At 35.4% G+C, this 22,417-nt stretch overlaps 1 protein-coding gene across 1 annotated transcript in view; it reads right to left on the bottom strand.

Moving 5' to 3' along the window:
- LOC145292383 (semaphorin-2A-like) overlaps positions 1–22,417 on the bottom strand; it is a 158,425-nt gene that overhangs the window by 79,989 nt on the left and 56,019 nt on the right. Inside the window, exon 5 of the mRNA XM_080138712.1 lies at positions 5,255–5,447. Within this exon, the coding sequence (XP_079994838.1) occupies positions 5,255–5,447 (193 nt within the window). The remainder of the gene's footprint in view (positions 1–5,254; positions 5,448–22,417) is intronic.

The following is a 22,417-nucleotide window of genomic DNA, read 5'->3' as shown; positions in this document are numbered from 1 at the left end:
GGTCGACAAAAGAGGTAATATTTATTGAAAACGAGGCTATTTTAGTGTTAGGTCGAAAAACGGAATTGTCATTGAAAACGAGGCGATTTTAGCATTAGTTCGAAAAAAAAAGGGAAATTGTAATTGATAAGGAGACGATTTTAGTAAACCCCTAAAGATCTTAATTAGATGACAGAAATCTAAAAGAAATCTAAAAGATGTTGATGCCGTAATTACGCAACGTATGTGAACACATGATTTTTATACATCTCTTCTTTTGAAAGTTGATCTTTTATACATCTCTTCTTTTGAAAGTTGATCTTTTATACATCTCTTCTTTTGAAAGTTGATCTTTTATACATCTCTTCTTTTGAAAGTTGATCTTTTATACATCTCTTCTTTTGAAAGTTGATCTTTTATACATCTCTTCTTTTGAAAGTTGATCTTTTATACATCTCTTCTTTTGAAAGTTGATCTTTTATACATCTCTCTTCCGAGGCAGGAAAATTAGACACACGGGTAGGAAAGTGGAAACTGAAAAAGCCAGCATCCTAGCAGAAAAAAACACTTTGGCTCTCAAAAATTGCCTGAACAATCCGTCAGCATGCTTCAGTTGAGAGACGTTTTCAGTGATTCACAATAAACTATCACCTTCTCAAAGGGCGAAAAAGTAAAACCTAACAAAAAAAAAATTATTCAGGTTAAATGTAAAAAAAAAATACATACTTTGAAAATATTAAACATAAGTTGCTTTTTTTTTTAAATCAACAGTTTTAGATTTTATTCGCACTATCGAAAAAAAAATACATTTGAATTTCACTTAAAATAATAAAACTTCAAATAAAGCATTGTTTTAATTAAGTTTGCTTTAAAATGAGTGTTTGGTAATAAAATGATTATTTTGTTTAGTCAAAAATTCACAGACGGTAATACCTCAAGCAATTACAGTACAAACACAATTTAACATGTTTTTATATTTAAAAAAATAGTTCTTAAATTTAACACCTCTCACCCCGCCCTGTGGCATATACCGTTGTGTTGATTTGTCCCACCCACCCCACTTCCCGTTACTATCACTTTTTTTAACACCTCTCTCCACCCGGGCTGAACTATGGGTATCCCCGCTAGGAAATAAAACTTTCATTATAATGGATAATTCTCCGGTTTAGGAAGTTGTTTCAATCAACGGTGTTCCCTTTTGGTTAAGTCCAATAATTTTCACTTTCGTTGTTCATCCCTATCTATAATCATTTGCGATAAATATTATACTTCAACACTAGATAATCTAAATAGTGGATATGCCGTAAAAGCTAACAAACTAGTGAAAATATTCATAAATCACAGATATGTTTCTTTTTGTTTTTTGTTTTTTTCTTAGCATTTCTTTTTCATCCAGAATTTACAAAAAAATATGCTTCTGCCAAAATAGCAGGTGCTTTCTCGGTCTTTAAACAAAGAGTTACGGTGTCTAAAGGCTCGGCAAAGCAAGCGTCTTTTTGTTTTGTTTTTTTTTTAATTATTTCGTTTTTGTGTTTTTGTTTTTATTTTGAGGAAATATATCTTCTGTAAATCTATATATCTATAAAAGCGAACGTGTCTGTGTGTGTGTCTGTGTACATTTCCCTACGCAATACCTCTGCCAATTTTAAGTCTGCAGACTCGAAATTTGATATACTTGGTACTGAGATTTGATAAAATCTTTGATCGGTTTTCGTCCTAAAATTTGGCTATTAAGGGGTCAGAATTCAACGATTTGACCTTTGAGGACTCTACCAAACTCCTCCGACAATTTTGGGTCTAAACACTTGAAATTTTAGATATATTCCTTGGACATGGATCTAACTTAATAACTTGATTTGAGCCCAAAACAATAAATGTTAAGCGGTCAGAATAGGAGTCAAATTTAAAAAAATCGACCGTTTTTTTTTTTGTTTTTGTTTTTTTTGCTCAACATACACCTCCAAACACCCGGTAAACGCCGGGCCGAAATGCTAGTTCTTGAATAAAGTGTTAAATAAATAATATCCAAACATGAACGAGAATTTTTTTTTTCTTTAGAATTCTTTGAGATGAGCAATTTTTTTATTTATTTATTTGCGGACTGTTATCCTCATGTCCACAGTTGTTGTTTCATCACGTCTCGGCCGACTATTCCCCTGGCCTTCTTTAGGTGGTTAACCGCGACGGAATAGGAATGATGGGTTCATTAATTATGGTGAAACAACAAGTATGAAGATGAGGATAACAGTCCGCAGATAAATTAACGAGAATTTTTCGGTCAGTTTATAATAGGTATTATGCTTCGACATTTAATAATTTAAAGAGTTTAGATGCTATAAAGGTAAACAAAAAAGTACTTGTACAGTTGAATCAAGACATTAAAAAAATGAAAATATCGAAAAAAAAAGTTATATTGTACGATTGTTTTGGATTGAAGTTCTCCCCCCCCCAAAAAAAAAAAATTCAGTTAATGTGGTGGAGTAGATTTTTTTTTTTCCACAGCGGAAAAACGCGTTTTTTTTTTTTTTTATGACAGCACGCTGAAGGTAACCATGTTTGGATTTTTAGAGCACACCACATGGAGTTAACTCAGTCTAAAGCGCCGACACCCCCTCCCCATCTTAAATAATAGCTTTTCTTCTTAAAATTCGAAACCTGGCTACCTTTTGATTGGTATCATAACATATTGTTTTTTCGCTGTAAATAAAAAAAAAACTACTTGATAAAATTAAGTGAAAGTTTTTTCTTTTTAGAGAAATTCATTCCATAACGGATATGTACAGTATAATTTTTTTTAATATTTGAATTTTTTTAATGTCTTTATTAAACTGTATAAGTACCCCCCAAAATAATGAAAATATTCATAAATCTATAATGTATTTTTTTTTTGTTTAGTACTTTTTTCTTCGAGTTGAATTTACAAAAACAAAAATTCTTCCGCACAAAAACAAAAATTCTTCCGCACAAAAAAAAAAAAGACTGCAGCTGCTTCTCTCGGCTATAAGCAAACATTTCCATTGGCATAAAAAATCATCTGTTTTTTTTTTTATTTAGCATACTTTATACAAATTTTTAAAGAAAAAGTGCTTACTAAAAATAAAATACCTAAAGAGAAATGAAAATTCTTTGAAGATGATTTACAATATTTCTCTTGCGCATTACGTGATTTGTTTGTTTTACGGCATATCAATCTCTTTTGGTTCATTTAATGCCGAAACATTAATTTCAATCTGTTAGATGTTGTTTGGTTGTTTTTGGTCTTTCTTGTGGAATCTTTTGCTTAAATTTTAATCTCTTTCAGGAATTCAAATTTTCTGTGTCGATTTTCTTAAATATCACCCTTAGACTATTCTCTTTGTAATTCTTTATTCGGGCGATCTTAAAAGAGTTGATATGCCGTAAAATCAAGCGGACTAACAAAAATATTCATATCATATATCTCCGATATGGAGTGTTTTTATCAGCCCTTTTTGAGAGCAGTTTACCATATTTATCCAAAATTTTCTGCGTATGTCTATTTAGCAGTCTTGTATAATGCTGAACTCAAATTTAGATATGTTATGGCCTTGAGAACTTTTGGGACTAAATGGGGGGGGGCAAATGTTGGCCTTAAAAATTTCTGTTTTAGCATGGTGCAAATTTACATATGTTGAGGCCTTAATCTGCACCGTTTGTTCATTTTCACCAGGATTTGACGTCCACTGGGAATATTTGGGGCTTAATAGAGGGGTGGTGGCTAATGCTGAACTTAGTTATTGTTTTTATCCCTCGTCCACTGTGCACTCACGGGGAACCACACATGCTTCCCTTGTTTCTCTTTTCAATTGTTTGATATCTTTATCCGCCCAGAATCACATCGTTTTTTGGCTCTCAAAACTTTTAAAGTCATCATCATGAATTATAATCTTTTTTTTTTTTTTTTTTTTTTTACAGTTTTTAATTAAAAAAAAACACACTTTTTTTAACCGCAGATTAATAAAATGTAATACTCTCCCACTACAAGAACTTCGACACCAGGGTCACAAAGTGAGATTGAGAAGTCAGCATCCCAAGCAGGGAGACACTCTGACTTGCAAATGTGCCTGGGCAACGCCACCGACATTCCTCGGTAAGGGCGCCCCAGGTAATTAGCAATAAACCAACCCTTTTTCAAAGAGAAGAACTTCTAGAACTATACAGAACTAAATCCCCTCACTTGTCACTGATGCATATAGGGTTAGTATGAGAGGTACCAGATTTATGGGAATGCAGAGCAATCTGGGCATTTAAATGTATATTTGGAGTTGTATTTAAATTTTATTCATAGTCGAGAAGAAACCGTGAGCAGAAAGAGAATTCCAAAGATAAGCGATCCATAGAGAAACAGATCTCCTGTACTTCATCTTGTCAGTCATTTAAAGCTTTTCTTTGTTTATATCGATTTTTTTAGTTTGTCGGTTTCTGTATAACTTGACCTAAAAGAGTTTTTTGCTTCAATTGGGCCAATACACACACACACATGTCTATATACACGTGTTTGTGTGTGTGTGTATATATATATATATATATATATATATGTATATATATATACACACACACACAAACACATACATCTCGAGTTGAGCATATTGGGAAATGATATACAAACTGCCATTAGCGTATTAAACGACGCTCTTTGTGTAAACAAATCGAGTTGAGGCAGATTCATTACCCACACAGCAGCAGCGTATAGCGCAATGGTGAAACAGTACTGTATGTGGATGACTATATATATATATATATATATATATAAAACAGAGAGAAATTATTAAAATATATTGTCAATTATGCTACACAAAGGCTTCCAAATTTCCTCCTTGTACTGAATCGTCAAAACAAAATGTATTTTCGCCTGACGATTACCTACAGGGATTAAACACGGCCAAAAACTCTTATATTGAGCACTGTTTAAGTAAGTATAGAAAATCGATATATCATATATCTGCCCGAGATCGGAACTCCACTACAAAGCCATCTTGGACTCCATTTGCAAAGCCTTTACCCCCGGCCATCAAACATTTACCACGAGAATGAAGAGAACCAACTAATAAACGCTCAATTCGGACGTCGACATTTCACAAAGGCTACGGTAATGGGAATAGATTTATAGGCGTGGGAGAACTATTTGTGAAGGTTGTATTTAAGTTTTTTCATGGTCGCGAGAAACGGTGAGTAGGAAAGGAATTCCAAATGCAAGCAGTCCGTGAAAAGGGTCTTTCACGATACATAAAATCGGATGGTGGGGCTTAATACTTACTGCTTGCAGTGAAGAATACAGTGTCTCCATGTCCAGATACATTGAAGGCGACCACCAATTTCTGCATCATCACATTGGCCTTGTGGTAGATGGGTGTGGAGTACATGTGAGGCAGTGACAAGTGCATAAGGGGCGTGTTCTTGATGAATGTTAGCACATTGTCCGGCAGAGATCGGGAATCGTTGATCGAACACTGCAAGTATAAAAACAAAAGAAAAATTCATGAGTACGCCAAGAAATATTAAAGAATGAACCCTTGGTATATCAACTGTTTCTCGTCTACTAACCCCAGAACTATCCTTCAACTGTGACCATACTAGCAAAGTCTCCTGTTTTGCACAACTCTCTCTACACAGTCCAGATTTAATCTGGTACTTGTTTTCCCAATTCTCTTAAGTACTTGCAATAGATTCGTCTGGCAGTTATTTTTATTTATTTCATATGAATATCTATATACGGCACTAGCAGGAAGATCCGATGTTACTCGGGATTAATTGATGATCAGTTAATATTTCATACTTCAATATTTTTATACTTCCATATTTTTATTGTAATCAAAATCGGTAAAATCGCCCACTTTTTTCAATCAAATTGATTGATAAGTACATGTGAAAGTTTAGAAGATCGGCATGTTATATCTACATGAGAAATGCAAAATTATAAACTTTAAGTATCCTCAAATCTATTAAACTAAAGAAGTGAAGTAGCAAACAACTGAATACGCGAAAAATAAAAATTTATTTTAGAATAGCCATTCTAAAACATTAAAAACGAGTTGTACTTCACACTATACAAAAACAGAACAATAGAACAGGAAGTAGAATTCAGTTGAACTGGTTAAAACATTCATCCATTGGCGGGAGTAACAATGAATAGGATCGGTTAGCTAGCTAAACTAAACATTATCTGTATATAACACCAGATAGCACAAATTATTAAAGCCTTTCGAAATCCTAGAAACATAGCAGATTCTCTGCAGCTTCATATTTTTTTAATTCAATTTTCACCCCAAACAAGGCACAGTGCCACTTTGAAGGGGACTACTATCGGGGACATAAGTTGCAGGGATATTATGAAGGGAGATGAGTAGCAAGATGTCTGTTCACTTGAACGTCTGCATGTCAGTGCAGTTGAAAATGCAGAATCTCGGAAGTGAATTCCATAGTCTAGCAGTTCTGGAGAAGAAACTATTGGAGTAGAAGACTTCCTTACACCTAAGGATCTCTGTGTAGGGGTGGGATTTAGCTGCTTGTCAGGTTTGTCGGGGGTATTTGCGCTGAGGGGGTACAAGTGTGTGTACTTCGTCTGAGCATTCACCATTAAAACACTTGTAGAACAAGCAAAGGGTGGCCACATTTCGTCAATGGGACAGAAGCTGAGAGTTAGATGACAGTTCAGGACCTATCAGGTTGGCGACTCTCTTTTGAACCCTGTCCAGGAGTGAGAAACAAGTAGCAGATGCACCGGCCCAAATGTGAGAACAATACTCCATACATGGCCTTATAGAGGTACAAGATAATTTCAGGCGTAAGTATCTTTCTAGCATGGTAGAGAGAGCCTACCTTCTTCACAGCAGCTTTGGCAATGCTCTCGATGTACCTGCTCCAATTCATGTTCTCTGTGAACGGTAGGCTGAGGAGTTTAAAGGAAGTATTTTTAGGTAACGTGTTTTGGGTCATTGCTATTGGTGGTAGAGAAGTTTTCTTGTAATTATTGAAGGAAACAAGTTTAGTCTTGGCAGCATTGAATGTGAGCATCCATTTATGTCCCCATTCCACTACAGATTGGAGGTCTGCCATATATTTTAATAACTCATATATTAGTGATGAGACGATTCCAATACTTTTCCAGATTCCGATACAATTACGGATTCCGCGTCTTTATAATTCAGTAAATATTTAACTAGAGTTATTTTTTCCATGTTATAGTAAACACACACGATGTGCTTTCTTGCCCCTGGATTTTACGCAGGAGGTTTTATGCGTGAAATTTTAGCCAGTTTGTATCGTTTTAAAATATAGTGTCATTATTTACTTTTTATCAAACAGTACTACCGTAGCGAGTCTGAAACTAATATTCTATTACATAAAAGACTACGCAATTTATACAACTACATACCTAGAAAACTAAGCTGTTAAAGCTGACATAATGATATAGGACAAGAAGCAAACCTAGTGTCCCTAATGATGCTGACTTAAACAAAACTAAGCGGGGAAATGATAAAGAAATAGCAAGATCTTATGCACGATATGAAAAGAAACTAGAATTTTAGAAATATTTCAATCGTTCCATTAATTATAGAAACAACCAGACTTGTGAAAAAGAATCTTTAAAACTACATGGGGGGGGGGGTTATTGTTGATTTTAGCATTATTAGTTAAAATTAAAATTATTAGTTAAAATTAAAATTATTAGTAGTTTAAAATTAATAAATATTTGTTATTATTACTACCAGCAGGGGAAGATTTTGTTTGAAACAATGAAAGGAATCCTTTTTGGGATCGGACAAGAGGTATAAATATTTCCGATACCGATATGTAAAAAAAGTTTCGATCCTAGTGATTCCCAATTAATCGTCACAACACGTAATCAATAAATTATATATATACATACACATAAACATATATATGGCATTCGTCTGACAAGACGTTGCAATCATCATCATATATATATATATATATATATATGATCATCATATATATATATATACGATGATTGCAACGTCTTGTCAGACGAGTGCCACTTCCTCAGACATTTAAAATTCCTGAGCCCAAATGCCTGAGGGAGTATCTATACAAATATGATGTTACAGAGTCTTAGCTTTGTACGGCAGCTAAGTCTCTCTCTCTCTCTCTCTCTCTCTCTCTCTCTCTCTCTCGGTTCAAAATGTTGAGATCCAGCAACAAATTAAACTGCAGACCAGCTTTATGCGGGTAATGGCCTTCCGCTTTATGTTTTTTTCAAATCAGAGATTTGCTTCTCCTAGAAAGGTTGCCTTCACCACGGCTTGCTTGCGGGAGCTCTCTCCACCCCAATATACATATACACACACAAATATACATGGTGCTAGTTCGCCGTTGACCCAGAAAAAGAGTTCATTCGCCCTTTGGAAGGTCTTGTTTTTATCCTTCAGGGAGACTAGCCGCCCTCCTCACCAAACAAGTCTGGTGGGGGAACCAGTTTAGTCGCCGGTGACCCGACCATGAAGCAGGTAGTATTTGGTTACATGGTACCAGTAGCACATGACATGACCTGACACATATATACACACATACATACAAGGGAATCACCACTAATGAAAGCCCAGAGGCCACTCGAGGATAAGGGTTAAAGAGTGTACAGTGGTCATCGTTAGAAGTGTAAATTTGGTAAATTGATTACATAAGGGGAACGGCTCATCAAGAACTTGTTTACGTTGGACTTGAAGACGGCCATATTTTAGTCAGCTAGAAAGGTAAACAGAAGAGAGTTCCACAGGTATGCAGTTCTAAAAAAAGAAGCTGTGTTCATGAAATCTACGTTTAGATAAAGAATGGGATGAATTATTGATAGTGTTTTCAGCCAGACGAGTGTTTCTCGTGAATGTTTGGCGAGGGAGGACCATACATTGGAGCTCAGACGAGCACTTGCCATTAAAATAACGATAAAACAGAGACCGGCTCACAACGTCTCTTCTGTGGGAAATGGGTTGCAAGGAAGAGAAAAGGGCATCTCCCACTAGGCTACGAAGTCTATTCTGAACTCTGTCAAAACAGGATAAAGTCTTCCTTGCAGCTTCTGTCCAGATGTGACAGCAATACTCCATCCTGATCGATATTGATTATAGAGTGGGGGATCTCAACAGTAGAAAGTGAAGCGCAACAGAACTAACATTTCATGGATGTCTCTTGGGGTTATGAAACCTGGTGTAATGTTATAATCTTTGTGAATATTTCAGACGAGGTTTTATTGTATTTGGATTATTCAGTTCCCACGTCGGGCGTTATTTTCAAAACGTTTCGGTCGATGTAACCTCAGACCCTCTTTAGGTGTATCTTGTCAAACTCGGTAATCTTTCTGTTGAACTTAGGAATTGGCACGGAATTTCAAACGGAATCCTTTATTTAATACCCGGGGGGGTAATATACTGTCCTTCCGTCAGCCACGAGTCCTAGGTAATTCTCAATTGTATTTTGAGTGCTACCCGCACTGATGATTGAACTTTCAACGTCCAGAAGAGATTAATTTATAACTCATTTTAACCAAGGACTTTATTCACTACGCCACGGGTCCTTGAGTTCAGTAAGATACACCTGAAGAATGTCTGAGGTTACATAGACCGAAACGGTGTGAAAATAACACTCAAGATAAGAACAGTAGTCAGAAAAATCCGAATAATACGTTTAAAAATGTTTGATGTCTTTACCATGGTAAATTGACAAGCAACTTGTATGAATTTAATTTGCTGCAAAAAACAGCGTTTTATTGTTATTTTAATTGACAAGCACGAATGCCGTTTCTGCGAGAACTTCAATGGAATTAATAATGTTCAATGTAAAGCGATGCGCATATAATTAACCGAACACACTCGACCAAAATATTTGTTTCTTCGTTTTTCGCTTGGAAATACTCTTAATCTTTCCAATATCAAATTACGGTTAATGGACGACAATTTTAATCATGAAAATGAATAATACAAAAACAAAAACAAAATGGCCGCATTAATTAAATATAGAAAAGAAGAATTTCGAAATTAACGAGAACCGATATCATTCAAATATGTCCGTTCAAGAATGCGATTTCAAACATAAGTAGAACCGACACATGGACATCGCCTCAGAGGTGTGTGTGTGTGTGTGTGTGTGTGTGTGTGTGTGTGTGTGTGTGTGTGTGTGTGTGTGTGTTTCTGTGTTTCATTTTACTTCAATCGCAGTTCTCAAAAATCAAAGGGTTCCCTCTCTTCCTGTGGCTAACAATTGATCTCTATATGAGATACATAGATATTCGAATCTCCTATTATATAAAAGTCACTATGTTTGTATGAGTTCCTTCCTCAGATGTTCCGAAACGGCTGAGTCTGTCTTTTGCAAATTTCACACAAAGGTAAATCATATTTCTGGCAATGTTCTTAGATATGTTTCGTGCAGAAATTCATCTGATAGGTATCGAAAATTGAAAAAATCCGATCTTAAAAAGTGATCTTTCTTCTCTTATAGATTAAAAAAAAATTACAAGGTAATATTTTACCTTACACAGGTGTAATGTAAAAAGTATTTTATCTATAAGAGAAAAAAGACTGTTTTAAGACGTAATTTGTAATTGATTTGATGGACGACATTATCATTATTATTTATTCATTATTTTTGTAGATGTTTTGTAGCGATGGGTTCTTTTTTTTTCAGGGTGAGGGTGCTGCCCCCATGCTTAACCTTCCCAGAATGGTACAGCGCCTAGCCTTCAGCACCTAGCCATCCCAATAGGTCATCCATCTGGTACTGACTCGGCTCACCATTGCTTAACTTCGGTGATCTGGCGAGAACTGGTGTGTCAACGTGATTGTTCCATACCTATCTTAGTGGTTTCTTTATAAATATATATAAAGTTAGGTTGCAACAAATTAGCACTCCCGGGCGTCATCGAATCACCTAAGCAAGGAGATTCTTTTATTATTTTTATAGAGATGTAGATGTTTTGAATGTGAAATATCCGTTAAAGAAAAAGGAAAGTTAATGAAATAAAATATTTCAATAGACAATGGGAATTTGGGGAGGAAAAGTGACTGTTAGCTAAATATGTATGCTGGAATTTAATAACATAGATAATTAAGTCAGATAAATATGCAAAATGAATAATGTTACAGGGTTTATTTATATAAAGAAGATTGGATTGTTTGTTTTTAACAAAACAAGTTAATTTAGAATAACAATAAGACTCACCTATCATTGTGTAATTTGTTCTTCCTCTTATCTAACCGTGCGTTTCTAATTGCTTAACGGACTATTGTCCTCAGATCCCTTAATATCTATTTTAACGGCTAGTGACTCATCTAGTGTTCATGGGTGCGTGTGTATATCACATATAATCCACGTTTCATTTATAATGATATACCTGTTGCTGCGTGGCCTTCTGTTTTTTGCCACTGCCTGGAGGATTCACCAATCGTCCTTGGGGAAGCTGAAACCTGTTTCAAGGAAACGCTTCAAGGCGGACCCAAAACAAATGAGTGTTTTTAATATATATTTTATTCACTCCTCAGGAATCTCGTCACAGCAGAACTGTTGTGAATTTTGGCTTGAGGGTTATTTTATGTTTCCATCCTGAGGCCGTCCCCTCCCTTGTGGAGAGACCCGTTTTAGCCAATCTGTCTTTCTCGACTTCTCAGACCCAACTAACTAAACTTAACTCAGCTTTTTTCAAACCGGAACACCTGAAAAGTCGCGTCCGGTCCTCATTCGGATACATCTAGTGCAAATTGAACGGTCCATCCAGTTTGATACATGTCACAACATGACCCTTTGACCCTTCCTGCATGCTCGCTCAACTTATTGTTTCCCACAATTCAATCTCTGTTGTTTACTCTGCTAGAATAAATAATTAGATAGACCGATAGATAGACAAACAGAAAACTGAATAAATGCTTTCTACCCGGCGTTTACCTAACATTCTGAACATAGAAAGAAAGGACTTTTGATATATTCGAGAGAGCAGACAAGTTATTTGAGTTTCAGTTTGCGAGTCTGTAAGTTTTTTTTTTTTTTTTTTACAAAACCAAGGCCTGGAGGTCACTAGAGGATAAGGGTTAATGTGTGGGACAGTAGCGTAATAATCGTTTGTGATGGAAATTTGGTATAATTCACAAGGATGGTTCAATAAGAACTTGTTTGCATTGGACTTGGAGATGACGATATGATAGTCAGCTGGAAATCAGACAAGCGGAACAGAGTTCCACATGCGGGTAGTTCTACAAAAGAAGCTTCGTTCATGGAATTCACGTTTAGGTTTAGGCACAGATAAAGAGTGGGAGAAACTACTGATAGGTATTTGGGCTAGACGAGTGTTATTTATTTTTTTTTTTAAAGATTGACGAAAGGTGGGGTTGGTTGGTTGGTTGGTTGTTTTTGTTTTACGGCATATCAACCCTTTTCGAGTTATTTAATGCCGAATCCAAAGACTTTGAAGACATTTTTTTTAATAGAATATATTTGTTGTTTTCAAGTCGGTTTCTATTCAACCCATAGTTGGAACCCTAACAGGTACTACCACTCCGGGTCAGAGTGGATCTGGGAGTAATGGTAATTAAAGGGTGGCTCCACACTCCCCAAAGCCCGCAAGCTGGGGCCTCACTACTGGATATAGTTTAAGGTCATATCCAGGACGCCCATTGAGGGACTTTTACCCTCTGCAGGGAGGCAGTCGGTGTATTCTAATGCCCCACCGACAGGGCTGACGAAAGGTGGGGACCATAGATTTGAGCTTAGTCGAACATTGCCATGAAAATACCGATAGAGCAGAGATAGGTTTGCAACGTCTCTTCTATGGGAAAGAGGTTACAGAGAAGAGAAAGGGGCATCACCTGCTAGAATATGAAGTCTGTTTTGAACTTTGTCAAGGCAAGATAGTACGCTCCAAGCAGCCCCTGCCAAGCTGTGGCAACAGTATACCATCCTAGGACATACTTGGCTCTTATACAGGTAGAGAATTGTATGAGCAGTGAGATATCTACTAGAGCGGTAGAAAGATTCAACCATTTTGTCAGTGACATTGGCAACGGATTTGATGTATGTGCTCCATTTCAGATCAAAAGTGAAGATCAGACCAAGAAGCTTGTCTAAACATGGAGGCATGAGCCGTTCATTTTAATAGGGGCCAGATGTCGGTCAGAGCGTTCGTGATGAAGAGAAGCTTGGTTTTAGATGCAATAAAATTAACCAACCATTTTTTTTTCTTTTGCGCTACATGCTCAAGATCAGAGAAGAGAGAATCAGAGATCTAGATAATTTCCAGTCTTTGAAGTGATGCCAGATAATGTTATCTGCATAAATGTCTACGAATGATCTAAGAATGTGATTTAGGAGATCATTAGTGAAGATCAAAAAGAGAGTTGGGCCGAGAATGGAACCCTGAGAGATACAGAGTTAAGCCGTCCACAGAAGAGGTTGGTTTAAAGAGAGTTGTCAGATTAGTCGTGGAAGCATTTCGCCTGGTCACCTAGAGACAATGTAAGAATCTAGAGATAAAGGGATGTAACCCGTAATATATATATATATATATATATATATATATATATAATTACTAGTAAAAGTACCCGTCGTTGACTGGGTTCAAAAACAACCTACAGAAAATGGACTCTGATTTATGAAAGTATGATAGGTTATGAAAAGGAAGAGTTGTTAAGAGATAGCTTCGAATTTGAGGGTATCAAAACCAAAGCAAAATATGATGAAAGTAAAAATAAAATAGATAAACCCCATAATTTATTATACCATACCTGTTCACATCGAAACACTTATCACAATATTCTGTGGATCTATATTAAAAAACCTTGTTAAACTTTGTGACATATTTCCATTCTATGGAGGCCAGGTGCGAACGAACACCCCATAATTTTATTATACCACATTTCTTCAAACTGAAACATAATTATCAAAGTATACTTACGCAGATAGATTTGAAAAGTCTGTATTAAAGTTTGTGCCTATTTCCATTCTATGTAGGCCAGGCGCGAACGCAGACCCCACAATTTTATTATACCATCACTATTTAAGTTAAAACATACTTATCAAAGTATTAATATGTACATCTATATCAAAAATACCTGTAAACGTTTATTTTTAAAAATTTTATTTCCATACTTTGTGGATCAGGCGTGAACGCAGACCCCACAATTTTAATGGACCACCGTTCTGCTAGATCGAACATACCCATTTCCTGTGTCTCGATACGTCTATCATTATATGTAATCAGTGTTTTTAAAATAGTCAACCATATAGGAACCCATTCGTGACCACACACACACACACACACACACACACTATAGGTATATATATAAAATAAAATTCGCATCTTGGAGTTTTTCTTCTGAGGGAAAGAATTTCGGCAGCAGGGCAACATGTAAAAGCCAAAGATCCCAACAAAAGGAGAATGAAATAGAAGCAACGTTTATGGCTTATCTCTCAGCAACTTGAAACGAGGAAACATACAAATGTTGGAGAAAATAATGGAAACATGAATTTTGCATTAATTGATAAGTGTGCTACACTTATAAAAATCGATCATCAGGCAAACAGAAAAAAAATATATAATATATTTTTTAAACCATTTTCTTTCACCTCGAACAAAGCACAGTGCTATTTATTCCGGACCAATTCACCATTGGACAATTGGACAATTGGACAGTGCTACTATTCCGGACCAATTGGACAGGGGAACTGTGTGTGGAGTTGAGCAGCGAAATATATGTTTACACTACACTGCCAAGGAAGCAGGGCTGCAGCAGGGAATTCCAAAGTTTAGCATTTCAAGGGAAGAAACTATTAGAGTCGAAGGCTTTCTAAGGAGCTCTACAGTGGAGGGTGGGATTTTGCAGCTTATCGAATCAATTGAGTATATTTCCATTGAGGGGGTACATGTATCTTGAGTTCGTCAGAGCACATTTCATTAAAGTACTTGCAAAACAGACACAAGGATGTAACATTTCAGCAAAGGGACAGGGGTTGAAGTTTGGTTGATAGCGCAGGAACTATTATGTTGAAATCTCTGTCTTTGATCCTGTCTAAGAGCAACAGACTAGTGGCAGCTGCAGATTTTAATCTGTGTCAAGTTAAAAACTATTGCGTTTGGGATATTACTGGTACCCATTCTGGGACGGTCTTCTGTTCTTTATATATATATATATATATATATATATATATATATATGTATATATATATATATATATATATAGTAATTTATAAAATATATATGGTGATTAAGCTACACTGAATATTCTGCGTTTCATCCACTATAGGATTTTTTTTTTCCATACTTTGTGGAAAAGGCGCGAACGCAGACCCCACAATTTTAATGAACCACCGTTCTGCAGGATCAAACATAAACATTCCTGTGTCTCGATACATCTGTCATTATATGTAATCAGTTTTTTTTAAATAGTCAACCATATAGGAGCCTATTCGTGACGACACACATACACATTCAGCTTTATATATATATATACATATATATATATATATATATATATATATATATATATATAGTTAGTAATTTATAAAATATATATGGCGATTAAGCTACACTGAATATTCTGCGTTTCATCCAACTATAGGATTCGTCAGGCTTATGCGCGAATTCTGTGGTTGCTTCTTGTTTTTATTATGTTGAGGATTTCTAGTTATCCAATAAGCTTTCTAAAAAAAAAAAAAAAAAAAAAAAAAGGAAGGGAAAGATCTACCGTAAACCATTAACCTAGTTCTAAAACAGATCCTTTATTCGATAAAATGCATGCCCATTGGCTGATAGGAAGGGGCGCGGTGGATACTAGAAAGCTGAATGGCTAACTAGAAATCCTATACATATATAAAAACAAGAAGCAACCACAGAATTCGCACATAAGCCTGACGAATCCTATAGTGGATGAAACGCAGAATATTCAGTGTAGCTTAATCGCCATATATATTTTATAAATTACTAACTAGCTCTACCTACGTATTGAGCACTTTTGAAGTAAATACTTAAAGTTTACGCATAAATCTATACTTTCATATATTAAATTTATGTGAGTAAATGAAGTAGTTATATATATATATATATATATATATATATATATATATATATATATATATAGTGCTCGGTCGTAATATCCACTTAAATATGATATTTCAATTTATGCAGATTACATATTTATTGTTATAGAGACATTTTTTATTGATTATCATATTAAACCTAATAAATAGTATTGAGATCAAAACTATATATATATTAGATTACCCGGGACCCGTTGGGTCAGTATTTTATATTAACTATGGAATTAATGTATGAGCGTGACACTTGTCACATAAAGAAAATAGTGTCTGTGACATAACAGAAACATTTCTATGAAAGTATATTAAAAATAAAAAAAGAATATAGATAGATTTCTATGAGTCGTTCTGTTTATAATTGTTTATTTTTGAAAAAGAAATTTAGAGCCATTGAATTAAAATTGGTTTGCCATACTTAGGTAAATCTGCACTATTCAAATTTTGATATATCGTTTAATTTAAAAGCAAAAAAAAAACAATTGGGACGCTGAAAATGTACACAGTAAAACAATACGTTGTAAAATGTTCTTATCGTTGTCAAACGTTAAAGTAGATTTATTTGTGAGAAAATTGCGTTAAAATAACTTAAACGTAATATGGAAATGAACGATGTAAAAAAATGCAGAAAGTACTAACAATTATTTAGATAATTTAAAAGCGAAAAAAAAACAATTGGGACGCTGAAAACGTACTCGGTAAAACAATACGTTGTCAACGGATCAAAGTTTATTTGTAAGAAAACTGCGATAGTATACTTGTAATACAGAATAGTTGTAAAACATCCTCACCCTTTCCATATTAAATAATAATTTCTAAATAATAACGTTAATATTTCAGTGTGCAGGTCAAAATCTGCAAAAGAAGCGATTTGTTTATTTGTTTACATCGTTATGGGTTAATGTTTATGCGTGCGCAACCGAATGTCGTAAACCAGAAAGTGATGCACATCACTCGTTACAAGGTCATTTGAGTTTTATAATTATATAGATTACTTGGGTGGCATCAGTAAGAATCGAAACCCAAACATACTATTCTCCACCCTCATTCCTTAGCCTCTAAGCCACGCCCATAGGTATATATTTAAATATAAATATATTCATTTTATATGATTTCATGGTATATGGAGTTATGTTCTGAGGACTTTATTATCTTCTCAGGAAAAAACAGACGCATTTTTGGAAAGTTAATCTTATTTTATTTATTTTTTTATCTGTGTCTCAACTGTTACTTTTTCTTAATAGCCTCTTTATGTTTTAAGAACGGAAGAGTGTTTTGATCTGAGTTCTTGTTATTTAGTAGAAAACAAGCAAAACCAAAAAAAAACAAAAAAAAACAAATCAATATTTTGGCAAAGAAGAAACATTATTATGTCTTATCGGTTCTAATGAAAGTGAAAGTTAGTGCTTATCGCCCGACTTGTATCCGTCTTGCATCTTTTTAATTTAAAAATTCCCATTGATTTACTATCCTCTTTTCAAAGGCGAGCCATTATCATTCCGAACAAATGTCCAAGTAGTTCTGTGTCTTGTGTCTACATATATTTATCATCAGATCAGCCCCTGCCTTATCTCCTGCACCCAGCCCCACATAAAGTCTAACTCTTCCTCATCGTGGTAGTGTCAGTGGTAACATGGTATTGCCAGAGTTAACAATGTTCTAGTGAAAATCTAATAGGTCGATATCAGGATCCGTCTCTTACTGATCGTATCTGCTTGTGGGTGATCAAAACAAGAACGTTTGAGGTGCAGAACTGTGAAAGTGAAAATAATTTGCAGTCACCCATTCCTTAATAACAACTTCTAGGGGGAAGCAATTTGTTGGACTCTGCCTGTTCAAAGTTACATTTATAATTTTGTTTTTTTCTAATTTTATGTTTAACTCCATACGAGTCATAAGATCCCCTTAGCACATATCATACATAAGCTATCTTACCCCATCAACATGAATACATAATTTTCATGTCAATGATCCTTGTCACAGCCTGTTTCATCCCCTCAATTGTCTCATAACGACAACCTCTAAGGTTTTCCTTGAACTTAGGCAATAACCAAAAGTCACAGGAAGCAAGCTCTGGACTATAGGGAAGGTGAGGAACTGTCTTGGTCAAATAGTCTGTGATCATCTCTGAGTATCCTTGGGACTAACTTTGCACAAATCTTCCGCATCTTCAGTTCCTCACAAATAATTGTGTGTACAGTTCCCACACTGACATCAAACTGTGCACTTATTGTCTCTATAAACCCACGACGGTCCTTATCCATGAAATTCTTTATTTGGCCAATCAACTCTAGTGTTCTGACTTCCTTAATACTCTCACACCTCTCATACCTCAGACTCCCTGCCTCCCTTCAATCTCTTATGCCACTCAAAACCTGATACTCGATTCACGCAAGATGGTCCAAAAGCAGTCTGAAGTATTCCATATGTTTCATTGACATTTTTTCCAAGTTTAAAACAGAATTTTATTGCATATCGTTCTTTTAAGGGGTCCTCACTTTTAGATTGCACTTTTGAAATTCACCAGCTCTGGCTATTAGTTTCTTAAGGTGTATTCCAATCCCTGATGTAGCTATTCGTTTAAATCTGGAATCATAAAAATTAGTCGGTCATCTTATAAGATGTATAGCAATAAGATACTTGCTTTTCAAGAGTCTACAACAATTTTAAATGTCTACAAAAAAAGTCTTAAAACTTATTGAAGGCACCTCATATTCACTAACCTTGATTCATCAGTTCATAGTAATTTTCTCTTAATAGGTGTTTTAAACCTATGAAAAAAAATCTATGATGCCGCTTTTCAGTCTGAAGAGACAATGGATACATTCTGTAAGAGTAGCTGCGTGTGTAATTGTGCAGCAATCGCCAACCACACATCTCCTGAATCGGCACGGCTTGAGTCCAGTGGAAGGTGAACTGCTAGATGATTGAAAAGAATGCCGAGATAAGCAGAGAGCACATACGGTACCTGGAAGTCTCAAATGGTCACCCATTTTACTATTGGCCCGGCTAAACGTTGATTTACTTTGGCGATCTCGCAGGGACCATTGTGTCGACATGAATTATGCCGTATTTCCTCTTATTCGTCGAGCTTAATAACTTTAGATACTAAAATCTCATTATCTGTTTTTATATAAAAGGAACTTTGTGTGTGAGCTCCTTCAGTATACACTCTAAAACGGCTGATTTTTATGAAATTTTACACAGATGTACTTTGTGTCTGGCAGTGTTCTTTATAGGTTTTGAATCAGAATGTCTTCAATAGGGTATGGAATAAAGGTCTACTTCATAAGATCTCCAACTTTAGTATAACTGGAAATGTCTTAATTATTAAATCATTTCTCTCTGATAGGTTCATAAGAGTAGTGGTTGAAATGTAGAAATCAAAAGCTCACAGTATTAATGTTTGAGTCCTTCAAGGGTCCATCTTGATCCCAACTCTCTTCCTTATGTACATGATCTTCTAAATCACATCCTTACATCAGTCATAGACATTTATGCTGATGACACTACCATCTACTGCAACCCATCAAAAACCATAAATGACCAAGTTGCCTCTGATTCTTTCTCCTCTGATCGTGAACATGTGGTACAATGGAGAAAGAAGTGGCTGGTTAATTTTAATGCATCTAAAACCAAGCTACTATTTGTTTGGCATTAATTGAAGTCAATGACTCATCGTGGAGATGCTCCATCTTCTGGGCTTGACCTTTACTTCTGATCTGAAATGGAACATGTACATCAAATATGTTGCCAAGGTCGCTGGAAAAATGGTGGGATCTTTCTACCGTTCCAGTAGATATCTCACTGCTGATGCAATTCTCTATCAATATAAAAGCCAGGTATGTCCAAGGATGAAGTACTGTTGCCACATGTTGGCAGGAGCTGCTAGAAAGACCTTGTCTTTCCTTGACAGAGTTCAAAATAGACTTCGTAGCCTAGTGGGGGATGCCATTTTCTCTTCCCTGCTACCTCTTTCTCACAGAAGAGACATTTTGAGCTCGTCTTTGCTTTATCGTTATTTTCGTGGCAAGTGCTTGTCTGAGGTAATATATTTAATATCAAAAGTTCAATCTATGCTCCCCCCCCAGACCCAACTTTCACGGAAAACACTTATCTAGCTGAAACCACTGTCAATAATTTCCCCCACTATTTATCTGTGTGAAAACCTAAGCGTAGATTCCATAAATAAAGCCTCTTTTTTTTTTAAGAACTGCACGCGTGTGGAACTCTTTTCTTCGTTTTCCAATTGACTCCAATTTAGCAATCTTCAAGTCCAACGTAAACGAATTCTTGATAAACCGAAAAAAAATAAATAAAAGTAAAAAAAGCTAAGGATCGAAATTAAAAAAAGAAAAAACAATGAAAGAAGGAACAGGCGATTTTGATCAAAGTTAACACCTTATACAGCCTAACATCATCTAACATCTCATCGACATAAATACATAATTTTCTTTAGAAGCAATCTTATTTTTAACATGATTGATCAATTCATAGTCATTTTTTCCATTTATTATCCAGGCTTAACAACTTTTAATATGATACCAAAATCTCATTGTCTACTATTATATAAAAGGAACTTTGTATCTATGTGCGAGTTCCCTATGAACTCGGAAATGGCTAAATCAATTTTTTATGAAATTTTACACAAATGTTCTTCATGTATCTGTATGTATGCATTAGAAAGGTTTTGTATCAGAATGTCTTCGATAAGTGTTGATAATCGAAAAAAAACCTGGTGAAAGAAGGAACAGGTGATTTTGAACAAAGTTAACACCTTATACAGCCTAACATCACACGTGCATTAAAAAAAGATTTATTACCACACAAGCCAAAAGGCCTGACATATAAAATCAGCAATAATATGAGAGGAGCACGTTCGAAATGAATATTTGTTGGAGCACAATTGAAGCATGCTATTTGACTTTATTGAAGCATGATATTTGACTTTAGCATTTTAAACTTTAATGCAAACCAATATATAAAAATTTTAGAAGATCAACAGTAAGTTCTCTACAGTGCAATGTAGATTACAATGCATTTTGGACTAGGTCACTGCAAAGAGGCATGTTCTCTAAAGAAATAGAGGTGCAATCTTGTTCAATAAAACAGAACTTATATATAAATCTTACCTGTCTGTTTAAATGTATGTATGTATGTATGTTTCTATGTCTCGCAAAAACTTTTGATAGAGGCGATAGATTTTCACAAGATCGGTATAATTTTGACGCTCGCCCTTCGGACGACAAATATCGAAAAATTGGCCAAAAACATTACTTCCTTTACCCTTAACTGGGCACTTTTCTACAGGGAGGGGTCGCTTTTCTTCGCTGATATTTCTGAAAGCCATTGCCTCTTTTCGATTGTCTAGCCTTAATTTAAACCTTCACCACTTCGAGTTTGGCGATGGGCGCAACAGCTAACGAGTCACATATTTTTCCACTTTCTTTTCCTCCTTCGCGGTACGGGTTCGAACCTGCCTGCCTACTACCACTTTTTTTTCGGGGGGGGGCTTAAAATACACCTCCAAACACCCGGGCAACGCCGAACACCCAAGCTAGTATATATATATATATCTTATATTTGCATAGAGACCCGAGGTTACCCAGGAATGTATGAGGATTAACGAATGTTCTCCTCTTTCAATGTTCTTTATGTGTTCCTTGTCGAATGATAAATTGTTTTAAAATCTTAATTTACAAACTTTAAATTTATACGCTTATAAAAATCTTTACTAGCGGAACCTGTTGGAAATTCCATAGTGGACTCTTTTATACTGATGTTGCCATTCTGTGGATGTTCAGCATAAATGTAGACGTCCTGATATTACAAACAATGGAAGGTCATAACAATTAAACGACAGTCACTCGGAAGGAAAAAGATGTAAGTGTGACACGCAAAATAATACACACACAATCGTATTAAGATATAGATTCCTTATTTGGTTTATTTAGCTTTTTCATCTGATTTGGAGTATCCTATAAGTATTAGTATTTACATTCGATTTAAGTTTACGCAATTTATCAATTAGTGAACTTTATAATCACTTTTGAATATCTTTCTGTCTGTCTGTCTGTCTGTTTGTCTCTCTCTCTATATATATATATAAATGATGGGACGATTCCAATATTTTTCTGATTCCGTACTAAACTACCGATTCTGATTCCTTATAAATCTCTTAATATTTAACTATAAAAGTGTTATTTTGTTGTGACTACTATAAAAACACATCTTAAATGTGCTTATATTTTCACAAACGTAAAAACACACTTGTGAAGGGGGTGCTCTAGAGATTTTAGTCTTACTGGAATTTTAATTTTTTTTTTTTTACACAGTGATCACCACTTATCAAGGCCCGGAAGCCACTCAGGGATAAGGGTTATTGCAAGTA

The sequence above is a fragment of the Euprymna scolopes genome, chromosome 13, assembly GCF_053919585.1.
Source record: "Euprymna scolopes isolate OS-2025 chromosome 13, ASM5391958v1, whole genome shotgun sequence".
NCBI classification, from domain to species: domain Eukaryota; kingdom Metazoa; phylum Mollusca; class Cephalopoda; order Sepiida; family Sepiolidae; genus Euprymna; species Euprymna scolopes.
The sequence above is the reverse complement of the archived record's forward strand: the minus strand, read 5'-3'. Positions and strand labels throughout refer to the sequence as shown.